The sequence below is a fragment of the Gambusia affinis genome, linkage group LG03, assembly GCF_019740435.1.
Source record: "Gambusia affinis linkage group LG03, SWU_Gaff_1.0, whole genome shotgun sequence".
Classification (NCBI taxonomy): domain Eukaryota; kingdom Metazoa; phylum Chordata; class Actinopteri; order Cyprinodontiformes; family Poeciliidae; genus Gambusia; species Gambusia affinis.
Window position 1 is genome coordinate 17,948,010 of NC_057870.1, and position 19,682 is coordinate 17,967,691.

General features: G+C 38.0%; 1 protein-coding gene across 1 annotated transcript in view; it reads right to left on the reverse strand.

The window, feature by feature from the left end:
- Positions 1-19,682, reverse strand: part of hsd17b4 (hydroxysteroid (17-beta) dehydrogenase 4) — a 28,779-nt gene that overhangs the window by 6,082 nt on the left and 3,015 nt on the right. Inside the window, exons 8-22 of the mRNA XM_044110356.1 lie at positions 18,640-18,827; positions 16,501-16,592; positions 16,373-16,397; positions 16,101-16,229; positions 13,931-14,043; positions 5,826-5,938; positions 4,796-4,919; positions 4,514-4,565; positions 3,567-3,638; positions 3,030-3,133; positions 1,783-1,848; positions 1,344-1,413; positions 1,098-1,204; positions 626-712; positions 412-498 (exon numbers count right to left, since the gene is read on the reverse strand). Of these exons, the coding sequence (XP_043966291.1) occupies positions 412-498; positions 626-712; positions 1,098-1,204; positions 1,344-1,413; positions 1,783-1,848; positions 3,030-3,133; positions 3,567-3,638; positions 4,514-4,565; positions 4,796-4,919; positions 5,826-5,938; positions 13,931-14,043; positions 16,101-16,229; positions 16,373-16,397; positions 16,501-16,592; positions 18,640-18,827 (1,429 nt within the window). The remainder of the gene's footprint in view (positions 1-411; positions 499-625; positions 713-1,097; positions 1,205-1,343; positions 1,414-1,782; positions 1,849-3,029; positions 3,134-3,566; positions 3,639-4,513; positions 4,566-4,795; positions 4,920-5,825; positions 5,939-13,930; positions 14,044-16,100; positions 16,230-16,372; positions 16,398-16,500; positions 16,593-18,639; positions 18,828-19,682) is intronic.

The window sequence follows — 19,682 nt, forward strand, 5'->3', positions numbered from 1 at the left end:
AAACCCCTTTTTGCGATCTGTAAAAAAAAAAAAAAAAAAAATAGATTTTCTGAGTTAGACCTCCTCATTATGCTGCATTACATAAAATCCAAATAGCAAAGTCCAAGCAGAAATCAAAATTTCCCTGCAATCACAGAGAACATTTCTCTCGCTTGAATCTGGGTGGATAACATCGCAGTAAAAACATTTGCTCACATTGATGCCCCTAAATGAACCAGGCGACATTAAGCAGTTTTTTTTTTTTTTTTTTGCTGAATAAAAAGGCCTCTGTGAACGCCGCTGTCCGCCCACTTTGAGACTGGAAAGAAATGAGGCCGCCAAAAAAAGGAATGTATTAAAGGAATTGCAGTGGAATAATTGACAGTGAGGGTAGTTCCCCCCCCCCCCGCCCCGTTTCCAGACTTCATGTACCTGAGGGAGAATTTCAGGAGACGCTTCTGATGCGCCGTGCAAATCCACGTAGCCCCCAGCCAGAGCGACGTCACCCGTCTCCTTCACCTGCATGAAAGAGACCAGAGCTCATCAGAAGAACAGGCGGCTCGGGCTCATTTCTTCACCGCAGCTCGTGATGAGGGTGTAATCCTCGTGCTGCTTAAAAAAAAAAAAAAAAAAGAGAGAGACTCACTTTACACTGGATGTGGATCCGGCTGCCCTCCTTCCACATCTCGGTTTGCAGCGACTGACCCGGAAACACGGGCTTCGCAAAGCGGACCTGAGAAGGGAGAGGACACATAACTACTGAGTTACATGGACGAAAAACATCCGATGCAGGTCGCATTAAGGGGAAAAAAAATAAATCGTAATCCGGTCACTTGACGCTGCTGTGTGAACGTAGCCTAACAGATACTCCTCCATGGTTCTCCTGCTTTTAGCTACAGTCATCTTCCTGTCGACTCGAAACATTTCCCCATCTCTACCTTGTGGCCATATTTTGTTTCATTTGCAACAATTCAGTGCTGTAATAAACCTGCAGGTGAAAACAGAGCTACTCTTAACCCTTCCATCAAGTCTTATGTGGAAACGGTGTTGATTCTTTGCAGCATACGGAAGCAGCAATGTAGACATTTGATCTGAAACCCCAGAGAGGTAACGCTCACCTTTATGGCCTTGAACTTCGCCGGGTCGTTGTCGGCGAAGCGCCTGAGGACGTGTCTCGCCGCGAAGCCGAACGAACACAAGCCGTGCAGGATGGGAGCCCGGAAGCCTGACCAAACAGCATTTTTAAAACGCAGCGTGAGCGAGAATAAATGAGATGACGACACGTCGTTTGAGTAAGAGGAACAAAAACCAAAAGGAGACGGGGAGTCCGCACTGAACAGTATTTCGTCTTGTTCTGCTCTCACCTCCCATGGCGGCGAAGCCGGGGTCTATGTGCAGCGGGTTCCAGTCTCCGCTCAGACGGTACAAGGCGGCCTGTATCCGCAGGGGGAGCAGACATTGTTTAGATTTATATCTTATTCATAACTTCATGTGGGATAAAATTAAACTATCATAAAGACACCTAAAATAAGAATGCCTTTGAAGTGATACAGATGCAGTCATTTAAAAACGCTTGGGGGGGATTTCTCTTTCCTTCTCGTTACTTTCCACGGCAGCAATCTCTCCTCTCTGACACAGAACGAAAACCCGCGCTCAGCCCGCCGTCGCCACACATATTCTGACTCCAACTCAATGATTATTGCAGGGAGGAGTAAAAAGAAAATCCAACATGTTCTAGTTTCACCCTTGCATCATCAATTCGGCTGATTTATTCTGCAGCAAAACCCACACGGGCGCACTCACTTGGTCTCCTGTGGTTGATTCAATCACCACGGCATCTGGTGCGCGCTCGGGTGGAGGCAGAGGAGCCTGGGGAGATTTAAACAAAACAAAAAAACAGTTAAATATGACGGAGCATTCATTACAGTTTTTTCATAGCGTTTTATGTGGTCCTCTAGACACTAAGTGTGCTTAAATATTATTTTATCAATCAAATCAATGCAATTTTTTATCTGTTTACTGCCAAATTATATCAATCAGTCCCTAAAGTTTTTTGAGAATTTCCTTGGAAATTCACGCAAAATCAACGATTCCCCACACTTTCATGCACTAATAAATGGGAGTTTATTGCAGATTTTTCTCAAAAACTGCCAAAAACTTTCTAAACAGCCGCCTGAGCCTTAATTGATGTCAGATTATAATCCACGATCTATACAGCGAGTCATAAAAAGTCACATTTACCGTCATAAATAAGCGCAAATATCAAAGCCAATTTCAAGGCATTAAATTGCAAAGTAAAATCTTTTAAGTCATTCTTGAGATATTCAGAATTTTTATAACCACTCATGGTAAAACCATAAAAATAAAAATAAAAAGTGGTATAAAATGCCACTATGTGCCTGGAAAATATGTGATGTCTTTTAAAAGTAGTTTGTGAAGTGTCAGGATCTCTACTTAAAGACCACCGAGAGAAAATATCTACAGTTTTATCAACATTAAGATGCAGACATGAATAACATAACTGTTTAGTGGAAACATACAGTTTTCTGCATAAAATTGAGCTGCTGCAATAAAAGACTGATTTAATGAGTGTGAAGGATATTAAACATGGCAAAAAATTCTGGCACACACTGCTCCTTATTAACTGTGCAAAGTGTCTCAACAATCACTGAAACGTCTTATTATCTGCTGACAAGGTTATTACAATATTACTTCTTTAAAGTTTTAGTATCAAAGAATGTTTTCCACTTTATCCAACTCAGACCTGGAAATTTCTCCATAATGGCTGTAATATTTAATTTTTATTACAATAGGTAGGGTTTAAGTGAGGATCTTTGAATTGTTTTTCTTCCCTTTACTTGATAAAATCTGAATTTTTTGCCATCTTATTTTTTTATTTTGTTTTTTTAAAAAGCTTCAATAATTTGTAATACGGCGCCGTATTTCAGAACTGATGAGCCTCGTCACATCAGTCTGTTAATTAGTTGTTTCAATCAGACAAGCCTTTTTATGGCTCTATAGCAAACATTCAACACAAATCTCTGACATACTTTAGCTTTGTCTGAGCTCCTCTTTCCTCCGAAGCGTCCGGCTCCGACCACAAACACTGAGAACTGGTTGTAGCACACGAGCTCGTCGCCGTTGTAGGTGTTCACTGCAAAACAGAGCAAACGCTGGCATTTAATATGATAAACCAGAACATAGTGGTCAAGTAGAAAGAAAATAGACATGATGTCACTGCAACATGCAAAATAACCCCAACGTAACTTCTTTTTAGTGAGTGAGGAGGTTTTATTGATTCTCCCGAGTCGACACACAGAACAACCCCAGGTCCCACAGTTTCCTGGTTTAAGATGGATTAATTATAGATCAGAGAGGTTTTGAGTAACACACAAAAAGTATGAGCCGTTCACAGTCTGTTATTCTGGTCCCTGCAGACACAGACCGTAAATTAACTTTCATTAATTCAGCCTGAGAGGGATCTGCGAGGCCAAAGAATGCATTAAACTGAAGAAAACAAATGGATATTGAATAAATACACTGAATGGTGAAAACTCTGCACTGTTAAAGGGTAAATCAAAACTCACCGTCCAGCAGGATGACGGCGCCGGATCCTTTGTCTAGGATGTCTGCCACTGTGGTCTCAGAGGTAAGGGTACCTGGAGGGACGATTAAACGCTTAACATGAGAATACTTACAATTCTGCAACATTTTGATTCAAAACAGAAGCAGTCAATGTTGAATTTCTAAGATGCTTGTTGATTTCTGCAAGAAAATCCATTATCAGAGCGATTAATCAATTGGAAAAACTGGCATTATTTTTGCACCCATCTCATCTCTCTGCTAAAATATTCGGGATAAAAAGAAATACTGATGCATGCAGCTGTGGGCTACAGTCTTTGTTTGAAATGTGAAAACAGAGTTACAACTCATTAAAATCCAGCAGCTGAGTGTAAAACGAAATGTGATTAGAAGAGTTTCTGAGGACAAATATAACAACAAAAACAGCATCAACAAGCTTCTGGGTTTCAAACCGTGTTTCAAAAAATGTTTACGGCCTAGTTCAAGTCACCAAACAGGTAATAAAACTACCCTTTTTTTTATTTCTTTATGTGTTTAGGAGGTTATCTGAGAAATCAAACACAAAACATGTCAAATTAATATGAAAACATTGTATTTATTAAGTAGGAATAGACTTTTAGGCTGTAGAATATAAAAAAAATACACAAAATTAAGACATTTGGATATTTAAAATATTCTCCAGTTCCAATATAAAGCATTTAAAAAATAATTATTATGCTACGGCTTGAAAATGATCTTAAAACAACAATATTATTGTTTATCACAATAATTTCTAGGACCTTTTCTCATGCAGTAAAAAGTAAAAGAACTACCTGCTTATTATTTAAAATATCCAAGAGAATAATATGTTATTTTATAAGCCTGAGTAAATGACGCTGGAAGAGCGTTTACTTCCCTTCATGATGAACTGCAGCCCTAATTTACCGCTGCGTAGAATCAGGGGAGTAAATACCTGAAGTAGGCAGAGGTTTGTAAAGCTCCAGATACTGCTCTCCATGCAAAACCTGAAACAACACAACAGCTGTGACACACATTCACCAGAAAGTCTCGCAGCCTCATCAGCATTAGCAGTGTACTATTTACTCTTCGTCTGTGTGCAAGGCTGTGTGAAATATCCCATATGGACGTAAATCTGCGTCGCCATATTTACAAACAGCAAAGTTATGTGCACACTTAGATATGTGCAAGATCGCGCAGGCGGACATCCTACAGAGTAACCTGCGTGTTTCCTGACCTGTGTGAAGTCTATGCTGAGTCCAGGGACGGCGCTGAGGCCGCCGCCCATCGTGGCGGCCTGCGAGGGGATGACCCCGAACGTGGGGAGGCAGCTGAAGTCTTGATGCCCTTCGTACAGGAACCTACGTTAAGATGCAAAGTGTCAGTGAAGTGTGAAAAAGCGCACCAAGACAGAAATAGTTGCACAGATGGCAGAACATGCATGACAATGAAGCAGGCAGGACTCCTGCACTTTTCACAAAGTAAAATTCAAGCACTTCCCAAGGTGTTTTCAGTCCTTTCCAGCATCGCATTTTGGAGAGATGAGCAACACAAATGAACAAGACGGTTTCAGTTCGGCATTATATTTATTACTCCTATTAATAATTCTGCAGCAGGGACAAGGTAAACTAAAATATAGCAAAACTTTACATTTTGAAATGGCCCAAGAAGAAAAAAAATCCCTAAATTTCAACTTTTTATATCTGCTACACACAATAATAACCAATTTTGCCATATTGCATAATAACTATTCATTACACGAAAATAATCCAAACAAATCTTCGGTGAACACTATATATTATTATTATTATTGTTAATTTTATTTCTTTCTATATTGTTTTTAACACTTCAGAACTTTTTGCTGTTACTCCTGAATTTCCTCTTTGCAGGACAATAAAGGTTCTTTCTTCTAAATGACTCTCTTGCTAAAAATTAAATGCCTGCACAAAACAATGTACAGTTGAAACCAGATATTTAAATACACCAAATATTTTCTCACTGCCTGAAGATAAATCCCACCAAACGTCTCCTGTTTTAGGACAGGTACAATTACAAAAACTATTTCTATTTGGTAAATGCCAGAAAATGTAGCAAAAACCTTTTTTTTTTGAGATTTTTTTTCCTTTTGTGCAACTTTCCTTGAATTCATTGTCAGTATCGGGGATGACTGCCTTTTCATGCAGTTCTGAACAGTCAAAACGTTTGGGTTTCTCACAACAATTTGCTAGTTTTTTTTTTTGGCACGCAAACAAAAAGCAGATGCATACCTGAGGCTGTCTGGATCTTTGGTGGACATGCCGACTCCCAGCGCGTAGAGGATACACTGGTTAGAGGTGAAGCTGAACGAGGATGGTGGCAGTTTTTGTCCGATAGCTTCCGCCTGAAGAACAACATTATTATTATTATTATTACTATTATTATTATTATTATTATTATTATTATTATTATTATTATTCAGTTACCTCTCAGATCTCCTTTTTCTCCTATTTCACAATTATGCACCACATTCATATAAAATCAAATTTAACGTGTTCAGTAAAACACATTAAAATCTGTGATCCGAACGTAAGAAAATGCGGAAAAACTCTGCTCTCCTTCTCAAACTAAGCCGAATAAAACAGAACTCTCAGATTCTGCTGCCAACGACTAATATTAAAATTCAACCACTACCCATCTCGGTATTCATGCCAACTTTAGTTGTATGTCCCCAAAGGACAACTGCTTTTGCAGCAAGTGAAAATACCATGCATGTGTAAGACTTAACAATATACAGAATATATTTAGAATGAAAAGACTGGAAGAAAGTGAGAGGCAAAAATAAACAAATTATATAATCCTTATGAATCAGTAAGGAGTTAAAATATTAAATTGAAGTAGATAAAAGAATTTCATCTGGTTATTTTGATCCTTTGCATTCTTAAGAAATAGGTGTGATGAGCATGGAGTTTCTTAATCTCTTGTAACAGATTAAGAAACAAAATAAACAGAAAAAAAAATCCACACCAAGTGTTTGCTACAAAAAGGAAACTAGCTAAACATCGTAAACTATGGTGAAAGATTAACACTTCCTGTTTTCAGTGAATAACACTTTTATACTCAGCGGTCGATAAATTTCATTCATTGAGTGTTTTTTAGCAGTCCCTGAGCCTGCGGGGCAGAGGGTGGTCTCTGAAAGCGAGGGAGAATCAGCAGCTCAGGGCGACGCTCCAGGCCCGGATCAGGCTGAGCTTTGTGAGAGATCAGCACAATCACAACATGGGCGGAGAGAGGCAGCCAAGAATTGAGCCAACTTCGATTTGTGTTTGCATCGGAGGCACCGGGAGGCCTGAAAGCAGGCACAGACTCCTGAGCGGAACAGTAATTAACCGTTAATGACACTGAGCAACATCCTAAAGTCCTAAAGATCAATGAGGTGAGGAGATCCGCCGGGTCGGAAATGTTCTCAAACCGTCATCAACCGCAGTTTTAGCACATCTGGCAGAACCTCAGGTCATTCATTTCCAGCTCCAGAACAAACATGTTTCAGTTTTTATTCTTAGCATAATATTCCACAAATAATAAATTGAGTCGCTGGACTTGAAACACAGTCTTGTTTGTCACAGGCTAAGTGACAAATAAGACTTGAATATTTTCACCCTGAAAAAAAAAACAAAAAAAGAAACATGACTATTTATTGGTGCCGGAACTTCAATGAGCTAATTTAATTACATAAAACTTGTAAAATTTTTATTTATTTATTTTTAAATATATCCTATAGTCCAGAGCCAGAAGGTTTGTATTGACATGTTTCTGGATCAGCCATGTGGTAATCGAGTCCCACCACTGAGCCACATCCACAAACAACATCTGATTTAATCAGTAAATATCTTTCTTGTTGAGCTCATATTGTTGTTTTTATTTGATAACTTAGCAGCAAAAACACCTTTTGAATTGAAAATGTTCATTTGGCAACATTTAACTTTCAGTTGAATAAATTAAAGACAGAGCAATTAATTTGATTAAAGAATTTAATCAAATCCCACCACTAATATTTACTAATTAAGCACTTTCTGAAGGCAACTGGTTAAATCCATCGCTGGATTTAGAAATGTTTTGCCATCTCCAACTGGTTTTTCTCCATTATTCACCCGTTTTCAGCAACATTTATTTTCCCCTCCCATCAGCTCTGATCATTCCTGCCGAACAAAAGCTTCCCCACAGCATGACGCTAGCACCACATGTAGCGCTTTTTTCATGCAATCTTATTTCATACTAGCTGCTTCTTGGTCTTCCTGAAGCTGCCTGTTATCTAACAAACCTCTGAATCCTTCACAAAACATACAGACAGACTTTCTACAAATTAGACAAAGTTCATTATTATTTGCAAAAAGCTGTCAGAACTAATTTTCTGACAGCTTCACAATTATGAGATACTTTTTCATTTTCTATCACATAAAAGCCCCCCAATAAACATAATTAAAGATTTACAAACTTCCTTTTATTTATGATACTAGATTATTATGTTCTGCTGCACTAGAAATTACCTTTCATGCATTTTCTGAAAATTAAGAAAATGTTTAAGCTTTGAACTGAACCCAAGCAGATAAACTCAGGCCTCCACTAAAGAAAACAGAAAAGAGAAGAGATTGGAAAAAAAGAGGCTTATGAATCAATTCCATTCTATTCTGACTATTTTGGTTGGTTTTTAGTTGTTTCTTAAGTTATTGAGATAAAATCTTTGCTTACAAATATAAAAAAAGAAGGAAAAGAACACAAAATTAGAAATGAAGGCTTCCAGAGTAAATACATGGTTACAAAAACAAACAAAAAAAACCAGGAAGGAAGACATGACTGAAAAACAGTCATATGTCTTAACATCTCTTGGGAATAGTGGCCATATATAGTCTGATTAGATCAAATAAAACTATAGGAAAAGGGTGAAGATGATGAAGAGTTGAAATTTGCCAAATATTAGAATTAGATTAACTTCCAGTCATCTGCCTGCATTCGTATTCCAGAGTTTCCCCACAATGTATTATAAGCCTGGCGGGCCACCAGGCTTTACTTGTACCCCCACCAAGATAAGCATTGCTTATTAATTTAAGTTCTTTTCTTAAATGTTTGCATTTTAAGACTTTGTAGTCGGTGTCTAAAACAGGAAAGGTCAAGTCATTAGTTTGGCAGTACTTCTGATAAACTAACAATAATCAATAATGATAGGTATGGAACCGTATCGTCCAGCCAGAGCTGCAGCATTGAAAATTAAGCCAAGAGAAAACAGTGTTGAGGATAGGAGCTAACTAACCCAGTTCAGTGAAAATGTTGACCCGATTCTTTATGTAGCTCCAGAAAGTGGCTTTAATCTTTTGCCCAATCCTTGTTTATAGTGAGGGGGGTGGAAGGGGAAGCTAAATAAAATGTCACCCAGGAGCTAATTTCTGAATAAGAAATTATGAATAATGGAATCAAGTTAATGATTTTTATGTTTAATTAAAAAGTATGTATTTAATTGATATGACTCCCACATCTCTGTCTCCCCCAGACAAAAACTCGACGGGCCTCAGGCTCCTGTTACAGTGCTAATTGAATGCTTAATGTCCAACACCACAGTGTGCGCTACAACCTAACATACGGCAATATCAACTTTAGAAAGAGGAAGGAATTAACCAGAGTTGGAAAGGGACGGCAGCGGCTCATTCATATCAATCAGAGTTATTAAAGGTGAGAAACGTATAGCGGTATCACACCTCTGTGGTAACATTACAGTCACAGCTCTCCTGCTGCAGCTGATTTGTCATATTAATGACCGCAGAGCCTCAGCTTGGCAGAGCGGTGCGATTCCCTCTGCATAATATCACCTCTCAGTTGGTCAGAAATCACCATAAAGCCCGACCTCTGGAGGCTCGCTTTTAATTAAAACTGCATTAAAATGCAGATGTGGGAAATGCCGTAGTTTCAGAACTGTTCCCACACTCCTTTTTGAGTTCATCTCATATGCCTTCATGTGTTCACACAGAGATTAATCCCACTGCCTCTTGAGAATATCGGGGGAAGAAGAAAAAAGAAGAATCACAATCAAATGAACATTATGCTGTTTCTTTTTTTTTTTTCTAAAGGTGGTTCAATGTTTTATTCAAACCTGCAAATATCATGATATAATACTTCACTACTTAGCAAGCTGATCTCTAAAAATCTAGTTACATAAAGGTCATTTTCTCTACATTATTCCTCAGTTTTTAGATTCCCAGCATCAATTTGGACTTATACTGATATTTTCTATTGTGTGATTGTTTGCATAGACAGTTCCTTATAAAACCATCCACTCATATTTTGTGGCATTAAACGATGTGGACTTAGAAGTTTATCACAATATTTTGTGGTACTATTGTGATAACAATAAAAAGAATAAAAAGTACTACAAACTTTTACTACAAAGCCTACATGGCAAAAGGTTTTGACATCTCTGCATTAAGCTCAAAATTTCAGTGTAGTTTACTAAAATTTTATGCAACAGAACAGAATAATGAAGTGTAATTGTGTTAAGTGGAGGAGCAATAATTCAAAAATCTAAACAATGTGACCCCATTTACTCTCTTATCCCTAAATAAAAATCTGTGCAACCATACTGTAACAAAAAATATTCTTTGGAAGTTGTCTATGTTTTGTTTTTTTTGTTTTTTGCACTGGTGAATCCAAAAATGACATCCTTTATTCTCAATCATCCAGAAAAGGTTTTAGAAGAAAAAAAAAAGTGTATTCATTAAATGTTACAGACTTGGATTTCTGTAAATGGAGTAATAAACACCGATAAGGTTTAATACATATAAATTGAACATTACGTCTTCATTGTGCAAAATTCTCCTTTTCTTTTGTCTCCCGCTGCTCTTCACTCATTGATCCCAGATTCTCAGGAAACCGATCCATATGTGAGAACAAGTCATGCATTTTGATGCTCATGTTGCATTTGCAGTTCAGAAAGTTGACCTGATTGAGCAAAACAAATGTGATTTTTGGATTCGGCGCATCAAAATGACCCTAACCCAGTTGAAAAACTCCAGGCAATGTTTTGGCTGTTGCCCAGTGTTATCCATGTTGAATAAGTTCTAATACCGAAATTTAGTGGTGTCTTTATAACAAGTAAAATATAACGACATTACTACAGCTAGAGAATCTTTTGCACTGATGGGTCCACTTTACATATTTTATTAGTTCTAATAATAAATAACCTTTTTACCGTTTACAAGTATCAACATCTGCATTCAACCATAGAAGTACATTTAATTATTAGACTGTTTTAGTTGATAAGAGATAAGAGATTCACCCAGAGAGTTTGTAGCCTCTGAATTGCATAACAGCATTAAACTGAAAAGCATCTGTGATATTTTACAGGCCATGATGTGAAAGCAGCACAGAAACAATTCTGAATAATTCAACAGAGTTACTTGAAACGGAAACTACAGTCTGTAATTATCATGTGGCCTCTCTGAAACTGTGTAACCTTTTTACTGCCCTTACATCCTCCTTCAAACATCTTAACACATAAAACTATTTAGTGCTGGTAAGTCAGTTGTGCACTTGGAGAGGAGCATGTCATAAAATCAACACAAGCACAGCGGCAGCACAGCTTGGTGTAACTTAAGCAATGCGTTGCACAGCAAGGACAAGAATGCAAATGCAACTAGCGGAGCTGCACACACTGTCTCTCACACACACACACACACACACACACACGCATGCCGTCTAATGAAGACACAATGGGGATGTTTATCTTCAGGCTACAGTGTGACTCTCTTCCAAATCCCAAGCAGGCAGCAGAAGCAAAGTGAGTAGGACAGAGATACCAGAGAGAGACGGAAACATTTTAGGAACAATGCTATAAAATCTTTGAATGAGCACGGCGAGGGCTGCTCATCCACCACAGGATTTTTATAAAAGATCTGATTTTTTTTCTTTACTAATAAAAACACACCCCGTTTAGCCTCTTTTATGGTTCCAGTGAGCATTTCTGCAGTCTTCCTGCTGCACCAAACCCAAATATTTAAATTTTTCATCGTGTAAATTATTCTGATGACAGTTTTTCTAATAAACTAAACTCCATTGGAGAGCATAATGTTAATGCAGTTATTTTAAGTTTGAACGTGACTATTGCACGCCTCGAGTGTGAGGCGGCTGCTGTCCTTGTGGATAATCATTGCACATGGTGTGATTTTACTGTAGTGATAATCTCTTATTTAAGCAACTCTGCAATATGTGAGCTGTCACAGATTCAGCGTCCGCAGTTCAGCGAGTGGGAACACAGAAACGTGAACAAACACCTACTGAGGGGAGATACTCTGCTGTCCGCAGTCATCTTTTTAAAAAGCTAATCTCAGCAGACGCTGATCTGGCGTGTCGACTTTTCAGATTTACGGGGGATATCAACCTTCCTGCAGTATGTATGTTGTAGGAGCTTTGCTAAAGAGGGAATTATCATCCCTGACTTTATGCTGTGTGGGTTTATTACAGAGTCATGAAATGTCTGACGTTAAACGTCTGAAAGAGTCAGAGAGCTTACAGCCGCGTACTTTCAGAAGTCATTATGTCCTCTGTTGTCACACCCACAGGCCACAGGGTAAAACCCTAAAGCTCCTCATAAGTGCAGCCAACATAAGACGAAACAAAATGGGTGACTGAACAATGACACAAGCAGAGCAAACACCTTATGTTTTTGACTTTTGGATCATTTTTAGCTGTCTAAATTAAACTTTGACTAACGAAGTAAATATGAAATATTGAAATAATTTCACAATTGTAATCCCATAAAGAGAGTGTGGATGGAGAAACCTGAAAACAAAGGTTATTTCAAAACTTCCTTTAATATTTTTTTTTTTAATTTATGAACTGTGGGTCATAAATTAGATTACATACTGGTCAAAAATGATTTTTTAATTGGGTTTTTGTGCTTCCAACCAGAAACGAAAAAAAACAAACAAAAAAAAAACACTGAGGGTTAAATATTGAAGCCAAACTTTGATGTTGCAAATCATAGAAGAAGATTTTCCATTTAAAATAATTTCAAGAAAAAAATGTCAGAAGTTGTTTTTGGAAATTTGGAGTTTTAACTTTTAGAAAACAATAATTTCCAAAACACTTCTCCATACATATCTTTCCTGTCTTAATCAAAAGTTGAAAATCACAAAAGCATTGATTGTGATTTCAAACTCTTTTCTGATTATTTCCATGTGGCTTTCAATTAACTCGGCAAATAACATGTGAGCATGTGCAGTACTGACAATAACAAACCAAAATAAATGAAAGCCAATCATTCATTACTATAAATATGCAAACAAGAAGGTTTCTCATGTTCCTTGGTGTCAAAATGAAATACATTTCCTGTTGCATGGATTCACCTGCAGGAAGCAAATAATCTCTTAGTTAACAAAAAGACTTTCTGTCTGGATCAGATATGACTGAAGCTCCCATTCGACTTCTCAGTTTCTTATTATGATAAGTTTATACAATGAATTTATGTGTTCAAATCTTGCACTTAAAATGAAAAGTCAAAGATTCTCTCTGGGATTGAAGGATGCATTTGCTGATCAACAAAGTTTTTATTTAGGTTTTCTTATCCACTCATCTACAACTCAAGCAACTCTGGCCTGTTCCGTCAGAAAAGATAAAACTTTTGATTGAAAAACTGAGTCGGGTTCATTAAAGAAGTCAACTAACCTCAATTTTCCTTTTGCCTCATAATATTACTGAATATAAAATGGATTCACATCGAGTAGATCAGAACTTTGACCTTTGACTGCATCAGCTACATCTAAATAACTTGTTAGTTCAGCAAACATTTGTTTCAGCTCCTCAAATTTGCAGCTTATTTAGAATTATTTTTACCTAGTTATATATTTCCTTTTTACTAAAAGAAAGTTTTGCTTTTTCAACATCCTACAAAAAAAATAAATCAAGGTTTTACTCGTGTATATAGATAAAAATAAATGAAGTTATGTTCTGCATATTCAGAATATTAAATATGACGAGACTGAACTGGCAATTAACAAAATGTCAGTCATAGAAAAAAATCTTCCTGTAATAGTTTTAAATTTCATTTTAAAATGACTAGCATTATTTAATTGTTTGCATTAAGCTTGAATATTAGTTGTTAAAATATGATCCAGACTAGAAAACTATATTAAGTCTGAGGCATCTAGTGCTTCAACTGCGCTTCAGATTCCCTAAAATAAGCCCACCATGAACTTCCCAGCTTGCTGAATCCAAGCATTATTCATAACCCGACAACAGGGTGCAAAAATGTTTACAACAGGGATAAAGAGGGAAGTACGGTGAAAATAAATTCAGCAATCTTTAGCCCAGTGTAGAAGAAAAACGGAGCAGAAATTGGATCTTAACTTACAGGATTAAACCCTGATCCTGTTGCTCCGGAGGCGGCAGCTGCTGCTGGATTTGCACCAACTTCTCCATCTGACTCCACTTGAGACAGCACACTCACAACTGAATGCAGAGACTCTGCAAAAAGACAAGAAAGAAAGAAAAATACAGAACAGGAGAAGAAACTCTGAGCCTTTATCATTAAAACGTCAGAAAGTTTAAAAAAAAGATGAGCTGCATCTTCTTGTACTGTAATATGGTCTAACGTTTGGTTGGCAACAGACATCTACTCTGTCCATATTACACATCGCAAAAACTGGAAAAAAAACTTGCTGATGTAAGACGTATATTTCCCAAACACTAATCTTCTCAATTAGCTTTAACCATCAATCTCCAGACATAAATAAAACTTGCTCCCAAGGTTGTCTAGTACGACTTAAAGTAGTAACTTTTTTAATCAAAAATATAAGGTATGCATCTCTCTCGCTTTAGTTCTGATTTGTTCTTTTTGTGGACTTTTATTCATTGATTGGTTGAGGAGTTGCTTTTTTTGTACAATTTTTCCCTCTGGTTTTGGATTCTGTGCACCTGGAAGTATTTTTGCTCTTACTTTCTTTATTTTAACTGATTAGCATCTTAACCACTCAAAATATACCTGAACTTTCAGGTGAATTAGCAGTGCTTGCTAACAGCTGATGGTCTATTTAAGGACATGTTACTGTGGAAAAGTGCCCAGAAACTGAGCTGGTAGAATTTCATGGCATTTCAGTAACATTTTCTTCAGTCAGAGGCCTCTTCAGGCAGCAAGACTGACTGCTACTGGAGAGTCAGTATAAAGCATTTCCGACAACAACTCCTTGAAGATTCTTAGATGATATGAGTTATGAGCAACGTTTAATTTTCCTTCGGAATAAAGAAAGTATTTTTGAATTGAATTGAATTAATTTTTTCTAAAAATCACCACAACTGAAATCACATTTAGCAGAGTTTCACAAGAAACGAAACAGTTTACTGATGGGTTTTTTTTTTGTATGTTGAGAACAATAAAATGTATATATTTTAAATGAACCAAGCTGATTTTTTTATATATATGTTGAATTACACACTAATGACTAAATCATTAAAGAAACTATAAGCTTCAGTAGTGATGAATGTAATAAAACTGCAACTCTAATTACAGGAAAAATACCTTTACCATATGGAACATTTTCCTGTATAGATATTTTTATACTTAAAAAAAAAACAAAACAAAAAAAACTTTACTTTTAAATGGTATTTAGAAACAAAATACCATTTAAAACTTAAGATCAATTCTAATCCAAATAAGGGTTTTTGATAACCAGCATCTCATCTTTGTTAAAAATAACAATTCTATATCAGCAACATAAATGAATAACCAATTTTATATTTTAAAATAGTGTTTTAATTTAAGATCAATTTAAGATCACAAAACACACAAGCAGTTTAATTAAAGATACCAGTCTAGATGTAGCTTGAAAAAAGATCCTAAAAACCTCTCAGTGTTATACTTATTAGCTCCAACTTTACGTTGTCTGAAAGTGCAGCGTAAAGATTTAAATACCTATGAATATGCAGACAACATGAAGACAACAAGGCAATCCCAGAGAACCGAGGAAGCAGAATCTGAGGGAAGACTAAAGCCGCTCATTACCATCAATCAGTGGCGAGTGGTTACCGAACACGGGCAGCAAGAAGTCTTCACATTAAGCTACAAATGAGGAGGCATAACAAAGCCATGCTAATGAGAGCCGCTCACACCCTGTGGGAAAACCACCTCCGTTCTGTTAACGTCAACCCCCAGCATCCCCAACTTAACATCTGAGAGAACAGAGACGGCCGGAGGAGGCAGAGAGAAATAATAATCAGTGTTGGACAACCTCTCTGTTTCCATCAGACCTTTCCAGGAAAATTGCACTTGTTCAGACTGAACATTGCTTTCACCTTGACTTTCTCCCTTTCTTTGTGAGACCTTTAACAGTACTTCTTGCTTTTTGCTGAAGCCCATTAACTGTAATTACTAGTGTAATGGGTCACCTTTAAAATTTGTTTAAGAATCTGACAGAACAAAAACCATCTAGAAAGGGGAAATGCTTCTTCACAGTACAGTATACATGTGTACTAATAAAAAAAATATTGTAGCATGGAGCACATAATTGGCTTCAGGTGTCACTGACCTTGTACATTAGCTGGCTTGGTGGCATTTTCAAAATCACAGATCGCGTCCCACTGGTCCCGGACCCCCTCAGGAGTCATCGGTTTGTTCCTCTGCCTCACAATCCGGCCCTCAGTTCGCTCCCAGCGTACTGCGCACACGGATGCACACAAACGAGGAGAAGGGGGTCACCGCCCGGTAAAAATCCAACGCATACATTACAAAAGAACCTGGAGCTAATGTATTTTACAAACACATGCAGACATCTCTTCAGGAAAACTGCACAGAACTCACATTTACCAATCCAGCCTGCGCCAGCCTGCAAAAAGAGGAAATGTGAGAATAAACCATCACACACTCAGATTAAAGTAGAACAATGATCTTTTGGAGGCTGTCACTGTCCAGCAGGACAGTTGTTTTACCTCGAAAAGTCCTCCATTTTCTTGGCATTGTTCATGACAGAGCCAGAGAACCAGAGGGGCGACGTACTCAGGCTTCAGAGACGCCACAAGGTCTAAAGACACAAAACACAAACATTTAGTACGGAGCAGAGTCGATTTATAGTCCAGGATTTCTCTACTAGTAGTACACACTGCATAAACCACAGATAGAGAGATGGGTGGGTGGATGGATGGAGCATAAAAAAAGACAAAAGAATGGATGGATGATTGACAAAGAGGTGGAAGGACAGAAGAGCTAGTCAGACAGATGGGAAAACAAGTGGACAGATGATGGATGGTGAGAAAACTGGTGTGATGAACAGATGGATGGATGGATGGATGGATGGAAGTATGACTGGATGGATGGATGGATGGATGGATGGATGGATGGATGGATGGATGGCTGGATGGATGCTACATCTGTGCATTTTAATCTTTGTGTGCAATATACCATCTCATTATGCGAACGCTCTTGGTACTTCCCAGTTATCTAAAGTAGGTTTTTATTGTATGTTTTTTTACTTCCTGTCCAAACAGAAGACAACACACGGCTGATTGCTTCTATTTTAAGGTTAATATTTGTAACAGTAAAAATAAACAGAATGAGCTGCAAAAATGGAGGAAATAATTTTCCATTAAAAATCGACTCAGACAGAAGTTGGAAGCCTATTATAGCAAACTCTTTTAATACCCTTCATCAACTATGAAATATTTACCTTCAGACGCCATACAGTATGTGTGCTTAAAATATCTGCACCCTGGTGATAAGAGAGGAGGAATTCTGCCTCGCTGCGTTCACCATGTTCTGTTCTTTGTCTTTCAGAAGAGTCTGAGTCAGTGAGCATGAACATATGGAACCAAGTCATTTACCAAGGTGAGGCCATCCTGAGACAGTTGGCACCGCACAGCGTGACAGATGCTACTGCAGACAAGCACGGCATGACAACAAAACTATTCCTGTTTGTTCCCCGCGTCAACAGAGCTGTAGTCACAGAGCATGTCCATGAACTAGAAACATTTACAAACACCATCGTCCTGGTCTTTATGATGCTAAAGCACAAAGCACAGAGTCTCATTTTTAACTCACTGACTGGTTAAATAACTAGTTTGTTGGGGTAGTTTTACGTAAATTTCAACTTAAAAAGTTGGATATGATTGAAAAATACATTTATTTCAGTAGTTCAGTGTTATTATGGCTTTCAGCTAAAGGTAATCCAAACTTCTATTTTTTCATGAAATCAGACCAAAAAAAGCAACACAAAAGGATTTTTAATACAGACAATGCCTAGAGCAGTGGCCTCAAACTGCATTCCTAGACGGTCAGTGTCCTGCAACTTTTAGATGTTCTCTTTGTCCAGCACACTTAAATTCAATGGCTAAACTGCCTCACTAGCATGCAGTCAAACTCTACAGATCTCTGCTGATTAACTCATATTGGAGCCAGGTGTGCTGAAACAGAGAGACGCCTTAAAGTTGCAGGACGTCGGCCCTTGACGACTGGAGTTTGAGACCACTGACATACAGGATGAGGCACAAAAGGCCATTTCTAAAGAAATTGCATCTGAGCACTAAGCAAACAAGTGGAAAATTAAGTGGAAAGAAGAAATAAGGTAGAAAAGGGTGCACAAGACATATTTGAATTTAATCTTCAGAGATATTTTTTTGCTGGATGTAATAATTTTCCCGAGCTGTAAGCCATAACTATCAGAGCTCAGGAAATAAGAGGAATGTATCGATTTTTATGAATTGAATATGTGGACAATATACTTTCTTGTCAAACTAAAATAAATGGACTTTTAATGATTCATATGCATTGAGGTGTTTGTACTATAAAAGCTGTTCCAAGCTTTATTTCATATTATTGTGGATAACCAATGCTTTATCATCATCTCTGTGAAGTAGACATTACAGGCATTGAAGGCTTTAGCCGCTCAACCTCTCCCAGTCAGCTAATCAAGGTTGATGGCATCAACTAACTCACTCACTCTTTGGTTGCAACATAAAAATAAAGTAAGCATTTTGCTGACATATGCTAACATTCTCAAAAACAGAAAAGGGTTTAGCTCACATCCATTTTCCTCATGTAGACCAATTCAGTGTAGCGATGCCATCTCTGATTACCTGGCGGCATGACGGTCTCCGTGAGGCGGGACCCCGCCACAGGAGCGATTGTGTTGCAATGGATGTTGTACTTGCGTCCCTCGATGGCCAAAGTGTTAGCCAGCCCCAGCAGGCCTAACTTGGCAGCGCTGTAGTTGGCCTGGCCGAAGTTTCCATAAATGCCCGCAGCTGACGCAGTCATGATGATTCTGGTCACAGAAAACAAGGCAGAGTTAAAGCACTTTGACAGAAATCGCTGTGCTGGAGCAGGAGACAGCAACAACCCACACACAATCTCACAGGAAAGATACTTTCCATGCATGCCGAGCATCTTTAAGCGCCTAGTCATTGCAAATAAAGAATATGTTCTCTTCAGCAACCGTGAGAGTATCCAATCCATATTTAGGAGCTCAGGGATGTTTATATATCAAACCCACAGGATATTACTTGTGCGCACAATCTCGTGCAGGCGGTTCAACTCAGTCGAGAAGAAGAAAAAAGGTTAAGCATCAATGCCACATTAACTGCAGGAGACCTCTCCGAAACCTCTCTGCTTATGAAACAAGTAGTGATCCATAGCATACAGTCTACAACAATGCGATCTCCAAGGGACTGGCAATGACAAAATGCTTTTCACATCAATAGCTATTATGCACAAAGGACATGGAGCACAAATCTTTTGGCATTTACAGAGAAACACTGAGAAAATGCTGCATCAGATAGCTGGTAGGTAGATAGATAGAGGATAAAGCTGTTCAGTGACAGTATTTCTCCACGCCATCAGAGAGACAGAACTGGAGAGTCAGGTGACTGACATTTCGCCTTCTCTTTTTATGTCTCCTCGATATGACTTTTCATTCAAGTGCACCATAAATTCTTTACTTAGGGTGGCTGCACACAAAGATTGAATTTCAGGCCTGAACATGAAAAATGGAAAACATATAGTCAAACAAAAGAGAATTTTAAATGATTTCTGTCTCTATTACGAAAAACACCGTAAAAGCATTCGTCAACGTATTGATTTAAAACTCGCACAACTATTTTTAACTGCTTTCTGCTAGACT